This window comes from Zosterops lateralis (assembly GCF_965231275.1).
Source record: "Zosterops lateralis genome assembly, chromosome: 8".
Classification (NCBI taxonomy): Eukaryota; Metazoa; Chordata; class Aves; order Passeriformes; family Zosteropidae; genus Zosterops; species Zosterops lateralis.
Window position 1 is genome coordinate 25182047 of NC_139768.1, and position 18693 is coordinate 25200739.

General features: G+C 48.7%; 1 protein-coding gene across 7 annotated transcripts in view; it reads right to left on the reverse strand.

The window, feature by feature from the left end:
* Positions 1 to 39: 39 nt before the first annotated feature.
* LOC310911953 (C-terminal-binding protein 2) overlaps positions 40 to 18693 on the reverse strand; it is a 136664-nt gene continuing 118010 nt past the window's right edge. For all 7 annotated transcript variants that reach the window (XM_083866042.1, XM_083866044.1, XM_083866043.1 and 4 more), the window contains 8 exons: positions 13439 to 13593; positions 11688 to 11832; positions 9956 to 10162; positions 9181 to 9395; positions 8666 to 8796; positions 7663 to 7790; positions 6912 to 7029; positions 40 to 5409 (listed from right to left, as the gene is read on the reverse strand). In XM_083866042.1, coding sequence (XP_083722168.1) covers positions 5229 to 5409; positions 6912 to 7029; positions 7663 to 7790; positions 8666 to 8796; positions 9181 to 9395; positions 9956 to 10162; positions 11688 to 11832; positions 13439 to 13593 — 1280 coding nt within the window. In that variant the 3' untranslated portion in view covers positions 40 to 5228. The remainder of the gene's footprint in view (positions 5410 to 6911; positions 7030 to 7662; positions 7791 to 8665; positions 8797 to 9180; positions 9396 to 9955; positions 10163 to 11687; positions 11833 to 13438; positions 13594 to 18693) is intronic.

Genomic DNA, 18693 nt, shown 5'->3' on the forward strand with positions numbered 1-18693 from the left:
GAGATTCTTTTACGGTAGACCCTGGCCTTTTCCATCACCTTTTAGATACTCTGACACATTTCCCTGAAAGGCCCTTTCCTGTGAAATCTCCCTAGTGCCCAGGTCAGATTGTGAGAGGTTTTTTTTTTTTTTTTTGTTTGCACAGATATCCACAGCAAGTCCTAAGCAAAAATACATTCATTATTTTACTAATATTTTAGTTATTGCTGTGCCCACATAATAAAGCCTAAACTCTACGGAACAAACTGGAAGAGAAGCTAAATTTTCATTGAGTGAAATGATTTGTTTCCTGAAAAAGCTTTTTGGGGTTTTTTTTGCCTTTTTTTTTTCTTCTAATAGTTAATAGATTCCTTTTAGTATAAATAAGGATATTTATTCAGAGAAGTGACCTAAAAGATAGGGATTTTATCCCTGTGAGCATACACTAAACAAAATTGTGTGAAATCTGAGAACTTGAACACAATTGAGAATTTGATCTTGTCAAAACTCCGTCTTGCTGTGTTACAAATTATATCATTTTATCATTTATTCTTTGATCATTCAAACTTTGCTGCAAATGAAAAAACACCTTTTTAAAGGTTACTCCTCGGTCACGAAATCTACTGAGAATCCACTTGGCAGTTCTAATTTAAAAAAAAAAACAATCTATGCTCAAGTTGTTTAAAAGCACTGTTATATATTTCTCAGTATGTAAACCTGGGAATTTCTTGCATGTTGATTGATGTGGCCATACTTAAACTTATGTAAGTTCCTAAGACTGTAAGTTCAGAGTATATTCTCCAGTAGAAATTTTATTATATTTGATAACTTTAGCCATGTAACCTGTAATGGATAAAGTTTATCTAAAAATCTCACTGAAACACTAAAGGTTAATGCCAGTTTTTACATATACAGTGCAATTCAGGTTGTCTTGAAAAGCACTTTTGATGGTGTGGTGGTTGAATAAGAAATTTTGCAGTAGATGAAATTGTTTTAATTAGAATTTGGAAAGAAGCCCCATAGCACCTATTTTTATGTAGTTCAGAGCTATGGAGACCCTGAGGAACTTGCTGCTTTTTCTTCCAAATGCTGCTTAGATGGTGTTGAAACGTGCACAACTCCTACAGAAACTTGGTGACGACACCGAAAGTAAAGAAATAATGAAGTACTGTATTAATTTTGCAATTTTCCCGTCCTAGATTCCACTGAGGTTTATTATGTCTTCACCTTTTTTGGCCATTAGATTTCCTGTGCTTGGTGCATGCCCAGATTTCCAGGTGAAGGATGAATGCTGCTCTGCCACGTGTGAGTGACCCAAATTCACCACCCAACCCCAGATACTACAGGGCTTCTTCATGAGTGCACGGTCCTGGTTCAAGTTCCCTTTCTAAACTGGGATTTTTTTTTTTTTTTTTTTGTCCTTACCTTGCAGTGAAATCCTTTTATACCTTGTCTAGCTGAGGGTGTAAAGCTTTTCTATCAGGGGGGCTGAATGCAGGGTAAGCTGGGATGAGGATTTCTGTGCCCTGAGCTGGCCTGCACCGTGTGCTGGAGTGGTTTATGTGTCGTGCTGTGACCACGGGGGTCCTAACTCAGCCAGTTGAGGAGCTTTCAGTCAGTGGCCAGACCTTTAACTTCAGATCCCAGCCTGCCCCTGACCAGCTGCCCTGTGGACAGAGGGATAAGCTCTAATTCATGGGCTGCTCCAAGGATGCTGTGGAGTTCTCACCCCCCACCCCTGTTCTTCTGGCAGTGCTGATCCGTTCAGGGAAGCAAAGCTTCCTCGTCCCAAAGGGAGAATTACCAATGTGAAAGTCTGCCTTGAGCCAACCTGGCCCAGCTCTCCTGCCCTCCTGTCCTGCTGTCCATGGGCAGCTGCATTGTGCCCCTGTCCCCCAGCCCTCCCCAGAGCAGTGGAGTCCCCGTGGTCAGTTCAGCTGTTCTCAAACGCATGCACCGATGCACTTCTCCTCCTGCTCTGGCAGGACAGTCCTGGTACTTTGGATCACTTGGCTTCCTTGATCGTTATTGTTTTGTTCTGATGTGCTGTACAATGGTCTGTTCAGGTTCACACACTTCACAGGCCCTTTGGGAACTGCTGGAGTGTCTTTTCCAGAATCAGAGTAATCCAAACCTCCTGTACCTGTAGATTAAAGAGCTGCAACCCCTGGCTTTGTGCTTGCACCGCCGTCAGTGTATATCAGTGGCTCCCCAGTCACACACCTGAAAATTTACAGACACTGAGATTAATCTGCACACACTCCCCTGCAGCTTGTCAATAAGTTCTGCACTTTCAGCCATGAAAATACATATAAAAAATTGGGTTTCTCAGTGTTATTTTCCTCATATATTGCTCGCAGCAGCACACGCTTTCCCAGCACAGAACTTAGCTTTTCATTGCTACCTCCTTTACAGCTGGTCAGGGTTTTTTTCTGGTTTTATTTATGACTTCCTCAGTGAAAATCCCTGTATTTCTTTTGTTTTTAATATATTAAAATTTAGTAATTCTGGATTCTTCCAGAGTTCTGCTGCATGGCTTACGGCAAATACCCCCGAGTTGCATTTCCTCCATTATCCAGGTTGGTTTGTGTTTGGAGACCTTGTTTAATTGCTGCTTTTCATCTTCCCCCCTTTTATTCAGTAACTTCCCCTAATACCCTTTTAAAAAGGTTTTATTTAGTGTTTGTTGCCTTGAAGCTGCTTGTTTTAAGCTACTCTGACATTTCTGGAGTTCTCCCTGGAGAAAGAGATGATTATCCCAGGAGAGCCTTCCTGCCTGCCTTCCCTGAGCGGGACAACAGCAGCATGGCTCTGTCAGCCACAAACCTTCAGCAGCAAGTGTTCATCTCCCATTTCTCTGCCCAGTAATTCTCTGTGTGAGAGCTGCAGCTCCTGGTGCTTCGGCATCTCCCAGCTGTGATGATTTTCTTCCCTTTCCATTTCCGCGGCTCCAGTCTTTGCATGTTTTGCTGATGTTCTCCCTGCAGGCACTTACAATCCTTGGGATGGCTTTACCTCTGCTCCTCCTGAGCTTGTGGCACTTTTGTCCTTGGTTTTGGCTGAAAGGGAAGTTGGGTGTTGCATGAAAGCTCCAGCATTTTCTGAGCCCGGAGTCACTGCTGGCACACAGATCCTGCGGCGCAGGGAGGTACTGGATTATTGAGAAACAAAGTACCAGGGCTCCTTTATTTTTAAAACAACTCTAAACTTTAACATCAATTAAATGTTTTCCTCTTGGTTTTCATGGTCATTTCAGTGTCTCCCAAACACCTCCCCTGTATCTGACCTGTTTTATCCCAGTTTCTCTCAGAGGTCATGGATAATTCACTGCTGGGTTGTGCTGAACACTGACAAGGAGCAATCACTCTGTAACAGGTGACCTCTTTTTTGGATGTTTGAAGCTGGTAACCAAGTTTTCAGTTTAATTTAAAGCAAACAAAATACAGAGTTTTGTAACTTGGACACTTTGGATTCAGCTTTTTTTTAGTCCCCATCTAACTCCATGTGTGTGGCACTTGAACAGAGTGTGAAAGAAGGGTGGAAACAAGAACAGGCCTTCTGCCTAGTGAGGCTCAAAGCCACCAGCAGCTCCTGAGCACTTTTTTGGCTTTATTTTTCAATGGTTTGATAATGCTTCAGCTCTTGAGAATGTATAGAAAATGTTGTTTGAGTTGTAGCTGCCTTTGTAGCTTAGTGGAAACCCGCAGTGATCTCTTCATCACAGAATGGTCTGAGTTGGAAGGGACCTTCCCCTCCCACTGGACTGTAAATATTCACCAAGTGTGACCAGAATTATGTTATTGTACCTTACGGTTACCTCTCAGTGTCTCCAAGCCCCAGATTGCAGCAAGAGCTCTTGCCTTTCAGAAATTATAGAAATTTTATCACTTTTTATTGAAAACTGCACTGAACGCTAAATGTCCACCTTTACAATAAACAAATACAGTAACGGTAACACACTAAAACAAAACATACTGATAGCCATTGGTTTCTTTTTTTGTCTGTTTGGGACAGCTCAAGATTTCTTTTTTTTTTTTTTTTTTTTTGTCACAGAAACAGGAATGTACCCATACAAAGGCTCAAAACAGGCCATCTTTAAAAACAAAAAGGCGATGATTCACAAAAGACTATGAATATAACATGTAACTAGTTGATACAAATCTAATAGGATTTGTTAAAATCAGTCACATCTAATAACACATCTTGAAGTGTTCTTGTATAAAATATCACGTGAAGAAAAGAAGACTTTTATCAATGTCTAAAAAAGTGGATTTTGTTCATAGACAGTCTGACAAGTTACCATAAAAAGTGTTTCCTGAGACATAAGGAAATGCAACATTATTCTTGAACCCTTTCCAGCTCAAGACTTTTTCCACTTGATAAAATAGCTGCAGATTTAAAACTGAGAAAATATATTTGAGTACAAATAGTGTGTGAAACTTAATACTTTCTTCTTTTTTTTTTTCCTTTTTTTTTTCTTTTTTTTCTTTTATTTTTTTCTTGCATCATTGCAGGGCATAGGTGGCTGCACAGCTACTTTATTCAGTGTATTGGGCAGAGAAGAGACTGGCAGTTTGGTTTTCCTTAGCCTGGGAGGGCAGTGGTCGGTGCCAGGAGCCCTTTCTGCCCTCCCCATCCCACAGATCCCGGCTGGAATGGCTGGAACTTAGACCTGGCAGGAGAACTTCTGTTACACAGCACTGGCCCTGTGAGACTGCAAAAAGGAGAAGGAGGAATATTTTCTTTTTTTTTTTTTTTTTTTTTTTTCTTCCACTTCTAAGCCAGGACTGCTGCCCCCCTTTAGGAGAGGTCACCAGATGCAAGAGAGAGGAAAGGGCTGAAGCCACACAATGGTTTCTCGTTAACTCTGTAAAGATGGCTTAATTCAGTGGCCTGGACACAGTGCAGGAGCCCTGTCCTTCCCAAGGAATTGAGGGGGGGAAAAGAAATTCATTTTTATTCATGTGATTGATGCACAGATGAAGGAAACTCAACACACAATAACAGAAGTTGTTCATTAACGTATCACATCCTAGTTTTCAGCACTGCAGGGAGCAGGTGACTTCTCCAGGGCTTGTCCCCAGTCTTGGCTGCTGTCGCTTTGTCGGGAACACTGGAACATCAATGATGCGTCTGTCCAAAATCAACATTACAAATTTCGTATCAAATTCTTCTCTTTTAGTTCATGTATAACTTCTTTTCCAATGTCTCTTGGTCCTAAGTTTATTGAATGGTTTTTAAATTATCTGCTATTGCTCGTTGGGATGTTCCCTGTTGTCCCCGTGTTTTGTGGGCTGGTTGGGCGATGGAGCTTGGGAAGGATGTGCCACTGTGGGAAGGTTGTGAGTAACAGGGATGCCTCCAGGAATGATGCCCTCCATGGCTGCTGGGATTCCTCCCGGTGCCACACTCACCATCCCAGGGGGATACCTGGCACAGAGGACAGAGAGGCAGGTTTGTCACAGCACAGCTCATCACATGCCCATCATCCCACCACCAACTGTGGAGAAAACACAGCAAAGAGATCCCACTTCCCTCCTGGAGCCAGGTTTGGTTTTCTTTCTAAGTTACAAGGTAGAGCTCAGAGTTAAACAGTAACTGCTGCGTCTTGGGTAAGTGTCTCTGCTACAACACCAGGACTGCAGCTTGTTCTGTGCCTTCTCACGGCCTTCTGAACCATGGGGAAGCCCTTCTCCTTTGGAAACTTGGGTAAGGAAACCTCTGGAATGCTCTGTGAAACCCCAGACCCTGGCATGTTGACCTCATCATCCCTGTGCGTGAACACCTTGAACACCTACACCTGGTTTGTAAATCTTCCCTGTGTGGAAGGTGGGCTGTGTCCTCCTCATGGGACAGCACAGCTCAAAGATGGGATCAGAGCTAATCTAGCTTTTCCAGGAGCAAGAGGCATTATACACATCCCAAGAAACAACTGAGTTTAGGAAGGAAGAATAATTTCTTCAGCTGTGAGGTGGGGGCAATGAGGTAAAAACCATGTGGAGCTCTGTGGCCATGTGAGGCCTGAGGGTTCCCACTTCCCTGCAGCTCCACTGCCTTGAGGGAAGGTGGACTGGGAAGCTGGGAGGGGAAGGGAATTTCACCTGCCCCTGGAGGTGGTGAACTGAGTCAGCTTACAGGGGCTCCAGGGCTGCAGCTCCAAGGAGCTCAGCCAGGTGAAGCTCCCTGCAGAGACAGGTTAGGCTGGGAAGCCAAGGCTTGTCCTCAGGTGCTGGTAGTGCCCACACATTTGGGAACAAGAGTGGGAATAGGGGGAGACTTTTTCCAGGTTTGGAAGTTCTGCTGTTCAGAGGGAGCCTTCACTGCCTGGGGCCTCAGGGCTCTGCTGCTGGGTAACTCTGGCCTGGCTCTGCCTGACATGACCTGATGTGCCCTGCAGGGTATTTTGTAGCTCAGAGTATTTTTGGCAGTGGTGATACCCTGAATGAGCCCATGCTCCAGCTCCTTGAGCCTAATGTCTCCTACCAGCACACTTGGAGCCATCTAAACAGAGCAGTAACTAACCCTTAATCTTGGATTTAGGTGAAAATTGGGTCACCTGACTACAGCCCTATATTTGGAGTTTTCCCCCTGGCTCATGAACCTACGAGCTGGGCCTGGCTCACAGAGGTTGTTCATGGACAGGAGCACAGGGTTGCCGCTGCAGTTCAGAAGTCACATCCAGCTTGTGGAGGGCTCTGGGGGGCTCCTGCTGCTTCCAGAGACGCTGCCCAGCGACTCCCATCCCGCAGGGCTGCAGGCTCCGGGAAGGGAGGCTTTACCCGCCCGGAGGCGGCTCAAACACCATCAGTAACCCCCGTGCTGGGAGTGCCCAGGGCGGGGCTGGCAGCAGCCGGGGTGCCCGGTGCCCACCCTGGCTGTGCAGCGAGGTTCCAGCCCTGCTGTGCCGGCGCTGTCCCCGTTCTCCCGCTCACCTGTACGTGGCACCATTGAGCTCGGGATGAATCGCCTGCTGGTCTATTACTGACCACGGGGCCGTCGTGACAAAGAATTCCTTATTCACACAGTTCCTTAGGCTTTCTGGGATGCGCCCTGGAGTTGGCGAGAAAGGTGAGTCTGTGTCAGGCGGGGCCCAGCTTTATCACCCTCTAGGGAGCTTCAGGGCTTGTAATTTCAGTGTCAGTGTAGAGGATGGGAGGAAAAAAAAATCCCACATTCCTTGTTTCAGGAGGATGTTCTGGCTGTCCCGAGGTGCAGGGTTGGAGACCAGTTTCCCCCCTCGCTCCCAACACTTGGCCTTCAGAGGACCTATTCCCTTGAGAGTGACTTTAGGACAAGAGAAGCACTCTCGCTGGAGTATTGTATATCCCACCCAGCACCTTGGAATTTCATTTTGGAATGCAGTGGCTGTATCTGCACCACTGTGTGGGTCAGCACCAGTAACAGGGGCAGCAATTACTGGTTCCCTGTCCTGTTCTTCCCAGTCACAGGCACCAGTATTTACCCATTCATTAAATAAATAAAACCAACACAAAACCCATTACCCAGTCATGACAAAACAGGGAATTTGGGATCTCAGTTCTTTTACTGGAAGCAAACTGGGGTTAGATGCCTTTCCCAGAGTTCTGCTGGGACATGGGCAGGGTGAATCCCTGTCTCTGCTCCTCCTGGTTCCTGTTCCGGGCACGCAGAGAGCCAAGCCCAGCGCCCCCAGGGGTTGGGTACCTGTGATCGCACGTCGGATTTCGGTGGCAGCAGCTTCTCTCATCTCTAGGGACGCCTGCTCGCTGTACCAGGCTGTGTGGGGGGTGCAGATCAGGTTGGGAGCATCTTTCAATGGGCCTTGAGCAAAACTGGGAGCCGGGGAAAACAAAGAGATTAATCAATGTTTGAACAAAGAATAGAAGATGAACAGCAAAAGGCTTGCGGCCTGCCCTCTGCATATGCAACACTCCTTCCAAGGCCAGGCTGGATGGGGCTTGGATGAACCTGCTCTAGTGGAAGGTGTCCCTGCCCACGGCAAAGAACTGGAATTAAATGACCTTTAGGGTGCCTTCCAGCCCAAATCATTCCATGATTCCCTGGCCTGACAGTTCTGCCAGCCCAAAATGGCCACAGAAGTGCTGGGGAGGAAGCACAGCTTCTGTGCAGGGCTCAGAAAATGCAGGCTTCTGAAAATGCACCAAAAGAGAGCTGAAACACCAACCCATGGGGTGGCTGGGCTTAATGCTCCCGTGGGAATAATGTTTGGGGGTGTCTGCAGCATTGTGGGGATAAAGGGTCAGGCTCTGGGACATCCCAGGATGGGAGGGGTGGACACTGGGGCTTCCCTTGTGAAGGAGCAAACTTTTTGTTCTTTAAATATTTCTGTGGTGAGAGAAGCTGCACTCCCAGTTACAATCCAGCCCTTCCCAGGCTGCAGGCAGAAATGCCAGCACTGAGTGCAGTGAATTTCTACTCATGGGCTGGTGAATGTTCTGGGCTTTTCTCTAAGCACAGGCTGGGTTCTTGTTCTAAGCTCCCAGTGTCCCTTTGAGCACACACAACCCCAGCGCTGCACTACCACCGATGGCTGCTGCCAGGTGCCAACAGCAGGACTGTCCCCCAATGCTGGGCCGTGTGACAAGGGGCAGTGACACTCAGTGGGTGCTGGGGAGCCCTGGCTGTGCCACAACAGAGGGTGAAACCCAGGGCAGGGCAGGGCCAGCCCCGAGAGCTGCAGCTTTACCTGAAGGGCTCCGACTCGTGCACGTCGAGCGCGGCCCCTCGTATCCGGCCCTCCTTCAGCGCCTGGGTTAAGGCCTTCTCGTCCACCAGCCCCCCGCGGGCCGTGTTCACCAGGAATGCCCCCTGCCTCATCTGCACAGAGAGAGGGAATGTCAGCTGGGTGCTCCGACCCCATCCCATCCTCACCCCCACCCTGAGACATGCCTCCAGCTGGGACAGCATCCCACCGTTCGTGCTCCAGCCCCAGAGCAACCCCCATCCCGCTGCACACGGGTTTTCCATGGGATCTCCATCTCTGGTTGGTGTTGGCAAACAAAACCCACTGCTGCCATTACCTCTGCACCACAAGGATGGGGACCATTTACCTGGCAGGACACTGCTCCCCTAAACAACACCGTGGGGAGACACACGTGGATGCAACCCACTAGGGAAGCTGAGGGATCTCTGGCCAGCTCCTGCACTCAGGCCCTGCCCACCAAAGCTCTCTTGGCCACGCACGTGAGGTGAATTAATTACCTGCTTGATCGTGAAGTCGTTGATAAGGTGGTGGTTGTGTTCGTTAAGGTTGCAGTGCAGGGAGACGCAGTCGCTCTGGTAGAGCAGGTCCTGCAGGGTGTAGACCCGCTGGACGCCCAGGGAGCGCTCGATGCCGTCCTGCAGGTACGGGTCATAGAAGATCACGTTGAAGCCAAAGGCCTTGGCGCGGACCGCGACCGCCTGCGCAGTGCGACCTGTGCCGAAGGGAAGGGACAGCCCCAGTTAACTGAGCCCAGCTTCCCCGTGTCCGTGAGGCTGAGCTCCCAGCAGGACTATCCTCTGGGGCCTGCTGGGCTTCCCACACGTTCCCCTGCCTTGCCTCAGTTTCCCCATTTAAACATGCTGGTATGAGCCTTTCCCATTAATTAGCCGATCCCACCTCTAGCGCTGAAACTCTACAGCTGTGGTTGAACTTCAGCTCTGTTTTACACAGCCCTGCCACTGTGCAGGCCAGAGTGGCTCAGGATGGGCTGGCTTGGTGTAGCTGTGGCTCTGGGATGGGTTTTTTTTGGGAGAGGACAGCAGCACTACCTCTAGAGGTGTGGTCCCTCTAAAACACCACTGTGTTTCACCAGTGCTCCCCCAAGGACTCAAAACCAGCTCCTTCCCCAAAAACCCATGTGAGATGTCCTCCCTATTTTCTCCGATCCCCCGTGGTGGTTGTGCCTTTGGGAACGCTCATTTTGGGTCGCTCCCAGGGCAGTGAAGAGGCTCTGAGCCCCACTGAGGAGCCGCCCTCCCCGTCCCCACGCACCGAAGCCGATGAGGCCGAGCGTCTCCCCGCGGATGCGCGCGGCTCCCGAGGCCACCTCGCGGATCTGCTCCACGCTCTGCACCCGCGTGCCCTCGCGCAGCGCCTGGTACAGCCACGTGTTCCGCCGGTACAGGTTCAGCACGTGGCACACGGTGGAGTCGGCCGTCTCCTCCACGGCGGCCGACGGGATGTTGCAGACGGCGATCCCTGCGGAGGCCACGCACAGATCACAGCCCCGGCCACTGCCGGCTCCTGTCTCCTGACCCAGGGACCCATTTATGGAATGGGGGCACTCCCAGCTGCCCTTCCCACAAGCTCCTTACAGGGATATTTACTCTGTGCCCCTTAAACAGCCTCGGGTGATGGTTCAACCCCATCATCCCATTCTGGGGGTGCCTTTTAATGGGTCCAGACTGGTGCCCTGCCCTGCCCAGCCAGTGGGTGGCCCTGGCACCCTTGTTGAGGCACTGGTCATTGATTGACTGCAGGGTTTAAAAACTACCTTATGGAAAGCAATACCAATTAAACTTTACGCTACATTTGTGGGGAGTCATTACATTTTCTACTCGAAACCACATCATTTGGCCACCCAATTTGCCAAGTAAAAAAAGAAGGATTATGCTGCAATATCCCATTACTTTATTCGTTATATCTTTCCTTTCCTGATGTTCAAAGCCTCAGAACGTTGTTATAATGGATAATAACAATAAGAGTTAAAAACATGAAGAAACCATTACACTGAGGAGACACTGTTCTCCTCCTGAAGAAAGAAAACAATTCGCTATATTGAGAATTGCTTTTTTTAGGAATGACTATTTGAGACTCTCTTATCGCAATTATCTCTGTAAAATGGCTCAGGTGGAATGGTTGTTACTCTTCACTTCCCCAGAGATAACCTTTAATACAACATATCCCAAACACTACTGCAGGGCTGCTCCACAGACTGAATCTTGGGATCAGACAGTAGAGCCTGTTGTAACTCAGCTGCTAAAACCAGGGATATAATTAAGCTCTTGCAGCTGGGAATGCGTAGCCAAAAGTCTGTGACCACCCAAACCAGTCTGGAAACTGGGTGGCCCCAGAATGTCTGACAACATGACTCTCTCTGTTTTTGACAATCCACCCTAAATGCATTTTTCAGGTTCCTGAGGCACCTTTGATGAGATGGCAAAGGAGGTGGGAGCAACCCAACACACAATTCCTGCTCCACCATCCAACACAGCGCCTTCCCAGAGGAGCAGGAATGACTCAGAGAACCAGCTCAGATCAAGAGACTGATCTTGCTTAACAAAATATAATAAAACACCCTTCCTCCAATTTTTCTAAAGCTGTATCAACTCTCCTGTGCCAGAAATAGAACAGCCATACAAACATCCAGCAGTATGAGGGGGCACCTGGAGCTTGGAACGGCACAGGAACGAGGCATTCAGACTGGACAGTTTTAACACAATATGAGCCCAAAAGTCACTTTCTAAAACTGCACAGTTTTGTTCACTCTGTGGTCAAGTTTTTTTGGCATAATATTCTCTGTGTGCAAAAAATGTAAACTGCACATGTAAAATGTAATTTTAGGGGCTGAATGGAGGTCGTGCCTGGAACTCTGCACCATCTGCCTTTCCTGGCTCTTCTCAAGGGGACCTGTGCCAGCATGGTCCCATGGAAGCAGCAGCTCCTTGTGCTAGTTTTTAAGGACTGGAAGGGGAAGGAGTCAGGGTGCAGAGCTGGGACCTACCGAGCTCCCCAGCAGCTTTGATGTCGATGTTGTCGTAGCCGCTGCCTATTCGGACAATGACCCGCAGGGCCTTGAACTTCTCCAGGTCCTCCCGGGTCAGGGTGATGGTGTGGTACATCATGGCCCCCACAGCTTCATTCAATACCTGCAACAAACACAGCAGCCAGGTCAGGGTGTTGGTGTGGTACATCACGGCCCCCACAGCTTCATTCAGCACCTGCAGCAAACACAGGAGTCAGGAGCCACTGGCACACCTGGGGGACACCTGCAGTTCAGGAATCAGGAATGTGACACAGTGAGTTGGACATTTTCACCCCTGACCTGCTGTCTGAGCCAGGTGGCACCAAACCCTGCAGGGGTGTGACCCACCAACACCTTTGGGAATGGATCTGGTGAATATCTGAAAATCACGATGTTACATCTGAGCAGACCAGGCAGATGAAAACCACATTTGTCTCTCACCCTTTTCCAGGTGGTCATCTGCAAATCCCTCTGCTTCCAAGCAGCAGTAATTCTGCTTTTAGAAAGGAATTAGGTGTTGTAGCAGTGTCTGTTGGGTTTGAACAGGACTGTGACACACTCCTAATGCCTCGACCTCCCTGTGCATGTCCAAACCTTGGACACAAACTGGCCACATTTGCCTTTCCTGGCTCTTCTCAAGAGGACCTGAGAAGCTCTGCAGGGGCTGCACAGTCACACAGGGCTGGGCTTTGTCTGTTCAGTGAAGATCCTAATCTTCCCTGGTGCTCACCACAAGCTACCACACCGCTTTGAAAACCCAAGACCCATCCAAACCCCTCAAGCCTGGCTCATCTATCAGTGTCTCACAAAAGACTCCCATTCTCCTTCTCCCAAATTTACTATCTGCAAAGACCAGCACTGATGCTATTTGTATTCCTCTTTCCCAGATCTTGGAAGTGATTTCAGACCACTTCAAACCTCATTTGAAGTTTCTAAAGTAATACTTTTAAGAAAAGTATTTACATGTAGTTGAGCTTCCAAGTAGAAACACTCATCCGCACTGCATGGATCTGCCTGAATGATTCCCAAACCTCCTCCATTTCCCCTGGAGAGGGAGGAGCTGCTGGAGGTGCACCAAGCACCTGTGAAGACCCACCAGCTGCAGCTGGGATGGTGTCAGCAAAGCCACAGCAAGAGCACCACGGACTTCAAAAAACATGAGAAACGTTAATAACATTGATGTGAAAAACCTGATGCAAGGAGATAAAGTGTCTTTTTTTTCCAAAATAACATCTGGCTTCTAAAACAGCCTGAATGAATTTTAATCTGCAGTGGCTTCTGTTGATGTTATCTGCTGATTGACTCAAAGTGCAGCTTTGTACACTTTCTGCTCAAAAATCAAACAATCACAGACTGGTTTGGGTTGGAAGTGAGCTCATTTTTCCAAACTCCTGCCATGGCCAAGGACACCTTCCACTGTCCCAGGCTGCTCCAAGCCCCATCCAACCAGGCCTTGGACACTTCCAGAGCTCCAGAGGCAGCCACAGCTGCTCAGGGCAGCCTGTGCCAGGGCCTCTCCACCCTCCTAGGGAGGAATTTCTTCCCAAAATCCCATCTACCTCTGCCTACTGGCAGTGGAAGACATTCCTGGTGTCCTGTGGCTCCACACCTCGCCCAAAGCCCCTCTCCAGCTCTCCTGGAGCTCCTTCAGGCCCTGGAAGGTGCCTGAAAGACGTGGAAGAGCAAGGCCAGACCCCGGTGCCCCCAGCCCGCCCCGCCTCTCCCGGTACCTTCTCGTGAATCTCCTGAGTTGATTGTGCGTCACAGAAGGCCACCGTGGCCAGGTCCTTCAGGATGGGCATCTCCACGGTGCAGTCCCTGCCGTCCAGCAGCGCCACCAGGGGCCGGGGGTGCATGGGGCCGTTCATGATCTGCGGGCGGATACCTGCGGGCACAGCGAGCACAGCCTGTGACACGGCCCCCCGTCAGCTGGGGACAGCAGCGCCCGGGGACGTCCCGCACCGCGGGCACACGGAACACCAGCGCGGGCTGAGACCTGGCCAAGGGACTGGGATACTGGGATACTCTCCTGGAACAAAGCTGATGTTTTGCCCCTGTTTTTTTAGGGAATGGCCTTATCATTTTGACCACCTCAGAGAAACAAGTCCAAACAGAGAAACACTGAAAAAATAGGATTACTGGAAAAGCATGGGAAGAGCAGGACACTGAAGACTTCTTTAGCATAGAAGGTTATACTCTGATGTATTACCAACTACCAAGGGTTTCATGCTCAGTTTTGTAAACCCAACATTCTCCTCTGAGATGAGGAAGGAACTGATCACCACCAAGGGCCACAGAAGGCTGAATTTTTTATCCTGTTTATTGCTCTGTTGGGGATTAACTGGTTCATTTTGGGACAAGTCAGAAATTTCTACACCTCCCTTTCAGTAAAGGTGTTTATTATATTAGGACCCTATGAAATATTTCAGGTATCTTTCTCAGCTGCCCAGACAATTTCTGGGCAGGGCACAGGTGAGGGGACCAGGTGCTCTGGGTATAATGTAGTGCTTTATTTCTGCCGCTGCACCATGAAATGGCTGCAGAGGGAGGGTCTGGGTTTGTGTCTCCAAACCCTCAAAAAAGCAGCCCCAGCAAAGCCTCTCCTCACCAAACCCCACTTCTGCAAAGAACCTGCCAGGCCTACCAGCCAACACCTGTCTGGCCTGTAAATGCAGTGGTTGTGCCAGTTAGGGGGACAAGCCCAGAGCTTGGCTGAGAGAACTCCACGGGGCTGTTTTGGGGCATTTTGTGGGAGAATCTCCCCCAGTTGATGTTACAGATATGGGCACTACTGGCCACAGCAATGAACCCCAGACCACCAAGAGCATGGTCCAGGGGAGGGACCCTGCCCTGCTGCTACACTCACACAGCTACACTCATTTCACATGGGAAAAAAATAACTCCATGGAAACAGGCAGGTTTAATAGAGTGGGTTCAGTGGCTTTCCATTGCTTTCCTACTGAATCTGCTTAAAGAAATGAAGAACCAGCCAACCCAGCAGACCCAAATGAAGGTTTTCAGCATTACAGGGGGGCGCTTTTGGAACTGGTTCTTCCCTCCCCCTTCCCTACTGAGGTCTCCATCACTGGAAGTAATCTATTATGTTTGCATGCATTTCATCCAGATGGGAGTGCAAGTGTGTCAGTAGGCAGGGTAGAGCGCCGAGACGATCTGGATAAAGGAAAGAAGCTTGTGATAAGCAGATAAGCAAGAATAAAAACATGCCAAAACCTCCGAGCGCTTACACAATCCCTCTGGGCAGCACTGCACCCCAGCTAGATTATTTTCTCAGGTTAACAAGCAAGTGAATTATAACACTGACTTAAATGCTTACTAATATGTATGATCTCCAAGGCTTAGAGCATCACCTGCCAGTCTCACACCACAACTGCAAATAAAAAGGAATCTGATGCAGGGCCGAGGTGGCTGTGGTGGTGCCAGTCCCAATGGCCACCATCCCTGTCCCCAAGCCTGGAGCCCAGTGCCCACCAGGGACCAGGACCATCCTCAAGGCAGAGCAGTGGGCACACAGAGGTTGGAGTGGCTTCCTGTGAGCATGGCAGGTGGAAGATGAAACCACAGGTTATCTGAAACTTTGACATTCAATCCAAGCCCCAAAATAAAGGGTTTATTATGCTGCCCTTATATAAGCTTCTTTGAAAGTCAAACGAAACACAGCTTTTTTTTCCTTCTTCTTCTTTTTTTTTTTTTTTTTTTTTTTTTTAAACAGCATCTGTGTCTTTGCTCGGGATTAGGGATGTAATTGTGCAGGATGACACAGGCTTCTTAGGCACGTCACCCTTGCCCACACACTCAAGTGCAGTCACTGAGGATGAATGTGGCTGCTGGAACCCGTGAGGTACTCACAGGAACTGCTCTGGTTTCTCCTGCTTCAAGGAGGGAATTCATTTCAGCTCGACAAGGAAAGTTCTGAAGCAAATCAATACAGGATGAAGTGCATAATGTATGGAAATTACGTTTTAATAAAAACCATTGGCAGGTTTGCAGCTCAAACCGTGCTCTGTTTTCCTCGCCCGCCTCTCCCGTTGCCTTCTCCACCACGCTGCATCCATTCCTCACCGTCCTGCTTCCTACCTCTGCACAAACACATCCCAAACAACACATTCGGGCTGACAAAACCAAGCCAGCCCGGCTCGTACAGCACGTTTGTTCTGCAGGAGACTGCTTCATTAACAACCAGGTATGCCACGGATCACAAAGTAATTAAACAGCAGCCACTCCCCCCGAAATTGTGATAAAACATCGCAGCCGTTTAACCCTTTCCATGTGCCCAAGCGAGGGTACAACGCTGTGCAAACCACGAGCATCAGCACCCCTGTGGAGAAGGGCACCAGCTCTCCTCGGGGCTGGGCTGGGATCAGCTCTGCCTCCCAAATTCGGTGCCTCCCACGCCATCTGAAGCTGATTTTTGCTGAGAGCCCCCCCAGCTGTTCCTGCAAAGTTGGGGCAAGTATTGTTCAATACATTTTTTGGTTTTTTTTAGGCGTTCTCAGCCGCCTGCGAAGCCTGGCCAGCAGTGTGGGGAGAGCTTGTTAAGGAAGAGGGAGAGAAGGAAGGGTTTACCAAAAAAAAAAAAAAAAAAAAAAAAAAAAAAAAAAAAAAAAAAAAGCAAAAAAGCAAGGTTTTGCAGGCACAGAGAACTCAAACTCCACCCCGGCTCACAGGCAGCGCCGCTTGTTGCACGCAGCCCCGCGTATAAAGTGCTTTTGTTTCATTTTTAATACACAAAGCCTGCTTGTCCTTTCCTGCCGCTCCTCCCCTTTGCCACCCACTTGTATCCGATCCCAATGGCACCCCTGCCAAGAGAATTAGGGAGTGCTCCCTGCTAAATGGCAGCCTTTGTGTGACCGCAAGACGGCTGGTACTATCTCACCGAAACAAAAGCAGAAGCCATTTGCCTAATTCTTATTAATCTCAGTTGCCTGCGCCACGCAGCATTAAAATAGGAAAGAAGAAGAAAAAAATAAAAAAAAAAGGAAAAAAATACTTTAAACATGTTGCCCTGCAGTATATAAAAGTGCATCAAGAAGCGATCCTGACACTCGCCTGAATTACCCGCTCACAACCAAGTAGCTACAGTTTTACAGTCAACTACACACTTTATTAAACAAACAGAAAAGAAACAGGAAATTTCCCCTTGCCTGGAAAATGTTGCCTCCACATTCTTCTTCTTATTAAAAACCACACATGGCAGTGGAGGAGTAGGGAGGGAGGAGGAAGGGGGGAACCCACACACGATAAAATACTACCACTTTTCAGTGCGTTGCCTCTCCTTTCGTCTACGAGGGGGTATCTTCAAACAAGCGATCCCGCGGCCCACAGCTGCAACATCTCAAGACAAATGTCCCTTTGAACACGGAGGGAAAAGAAAAGGCTTTTGTCCTGAGCCCCAGAAGAATGGTCTGAAATTGCGAGAGGAGTTACAGTCACCTCTGCGCGGCTCCCAACTCTTCAGAGCACTCCCTCCAGACTTTGCCGAAGCTTTTAACTAATCGTAGTTCTTTCCCAGCCCTTGAATAAAATCATGTGAGTGCCAGCCAAAAAATCTTATGCTATGCACACTAAAGGGTTTGTATATGTCACAGTTGCTTTTCCCCCTTCCACTCCCCTCCTCCTATTGACTTGCACATACGACGGGTTTTTTTTTTTTTCGAGTTGTCTCAAATGGATTTAATCTGTGCCACGCTGCGTTTTATGTTTGTTTGGGTTTTTTTGTGTGCGTGGCTTTTTTTTTTTTTTTTTTTTTTTTTTTCAACTTAAAAACGAAACATGCCTTTCTTTCCATGCAGAGCATGGCTCCAGAAAAAGGCTGATAGCCTTGAGCAGCAGCACCTCGAAAACAAACACAAAGCACTGGGGAAAGCAAGGCTGTGCTGATCTCAGCTGCACCCAGAAACCAAGGGCCAAATCCTTTCTTTATGTGTGAATCGACTGATTTTCAGCATCAGAAATGAAATTTGATTGCTGGCAGGATTCACATCTTCTTGGACACATCCGTCTCCTGGTCCTGCCCAGTTTGTCCCAAATAGGTAAAAGAGTCCCACGTCACTGTTTGAGGGAACAGCTGGAGCTGTTCAGGGCAGGGTTAGGTTGGAGATCAGGGAAAGGTTCTTCCCTCAGAAGGTGCTGGCACTGCCCAGGCTCCTCAGGGAATGGGCACAGCCCCGAGGCTGCCAGAGCTCCAGGAGTGTTTGGAAAACACTCCCAGGGATGCCCAGGATGGGATTGTTGGGGTGTCTGTGCAGGGAGAGGGGTTGGACTAAATGATCCCTGTGGGTCCTTTCCAACTCAGGATATTTTATGAGTTTGTAATTGTCATCCCAATGCCACACTCTGTCAGGAGTATGTAGGACACTCTGCTGTGTATATGGAGAATGAGGGCAGGCTGTCCCTGTGCAGTGCCCCATCTCCAGAGCATGGCTTAGAGCAGTTGTTGGAACAGTTGTTTTTCCCTCTTTCCAGTTGCCATTGTCACTGCCAGCAGCACCAACAGCTACAGACAATCCTCATCCAATAAATGAGAAAAAAACCTGCACTTCAGTCCTGTTCACCACCATCAGCACTGCCTCTCCATAGTGTAATTCTGTCCCCATTTTATCACCATCCTGCTGGTTCCAACAGCATCATCCCATGGCACACACAGCCCGCTGCAGACAGGGTCCTGCTCACCCTGTAGGGAGCTTTGGGATGCCCAGGGCAGTCCTGGGGTTGGAGGATAGGGCAGGAATAAGGAGAACAAAGGTTTATTACCTGGAGTTGGTACTGATTTGTAATACTGGCATCAGAAGAACCATCAGTTTCTCTAAAATCCAGTCTCTGACTACAGGACAAGGGGATTTAGGCACATCTTTCTCTTGAACATAAACTCTTGCTTAAACACATGAAATGCCCCACAGATTTGCTGTCCCAGCTATCACCTCTGCATTACAAGCTGGAGAGCCAAGTGCCCAGTGTGCCTTTCCAG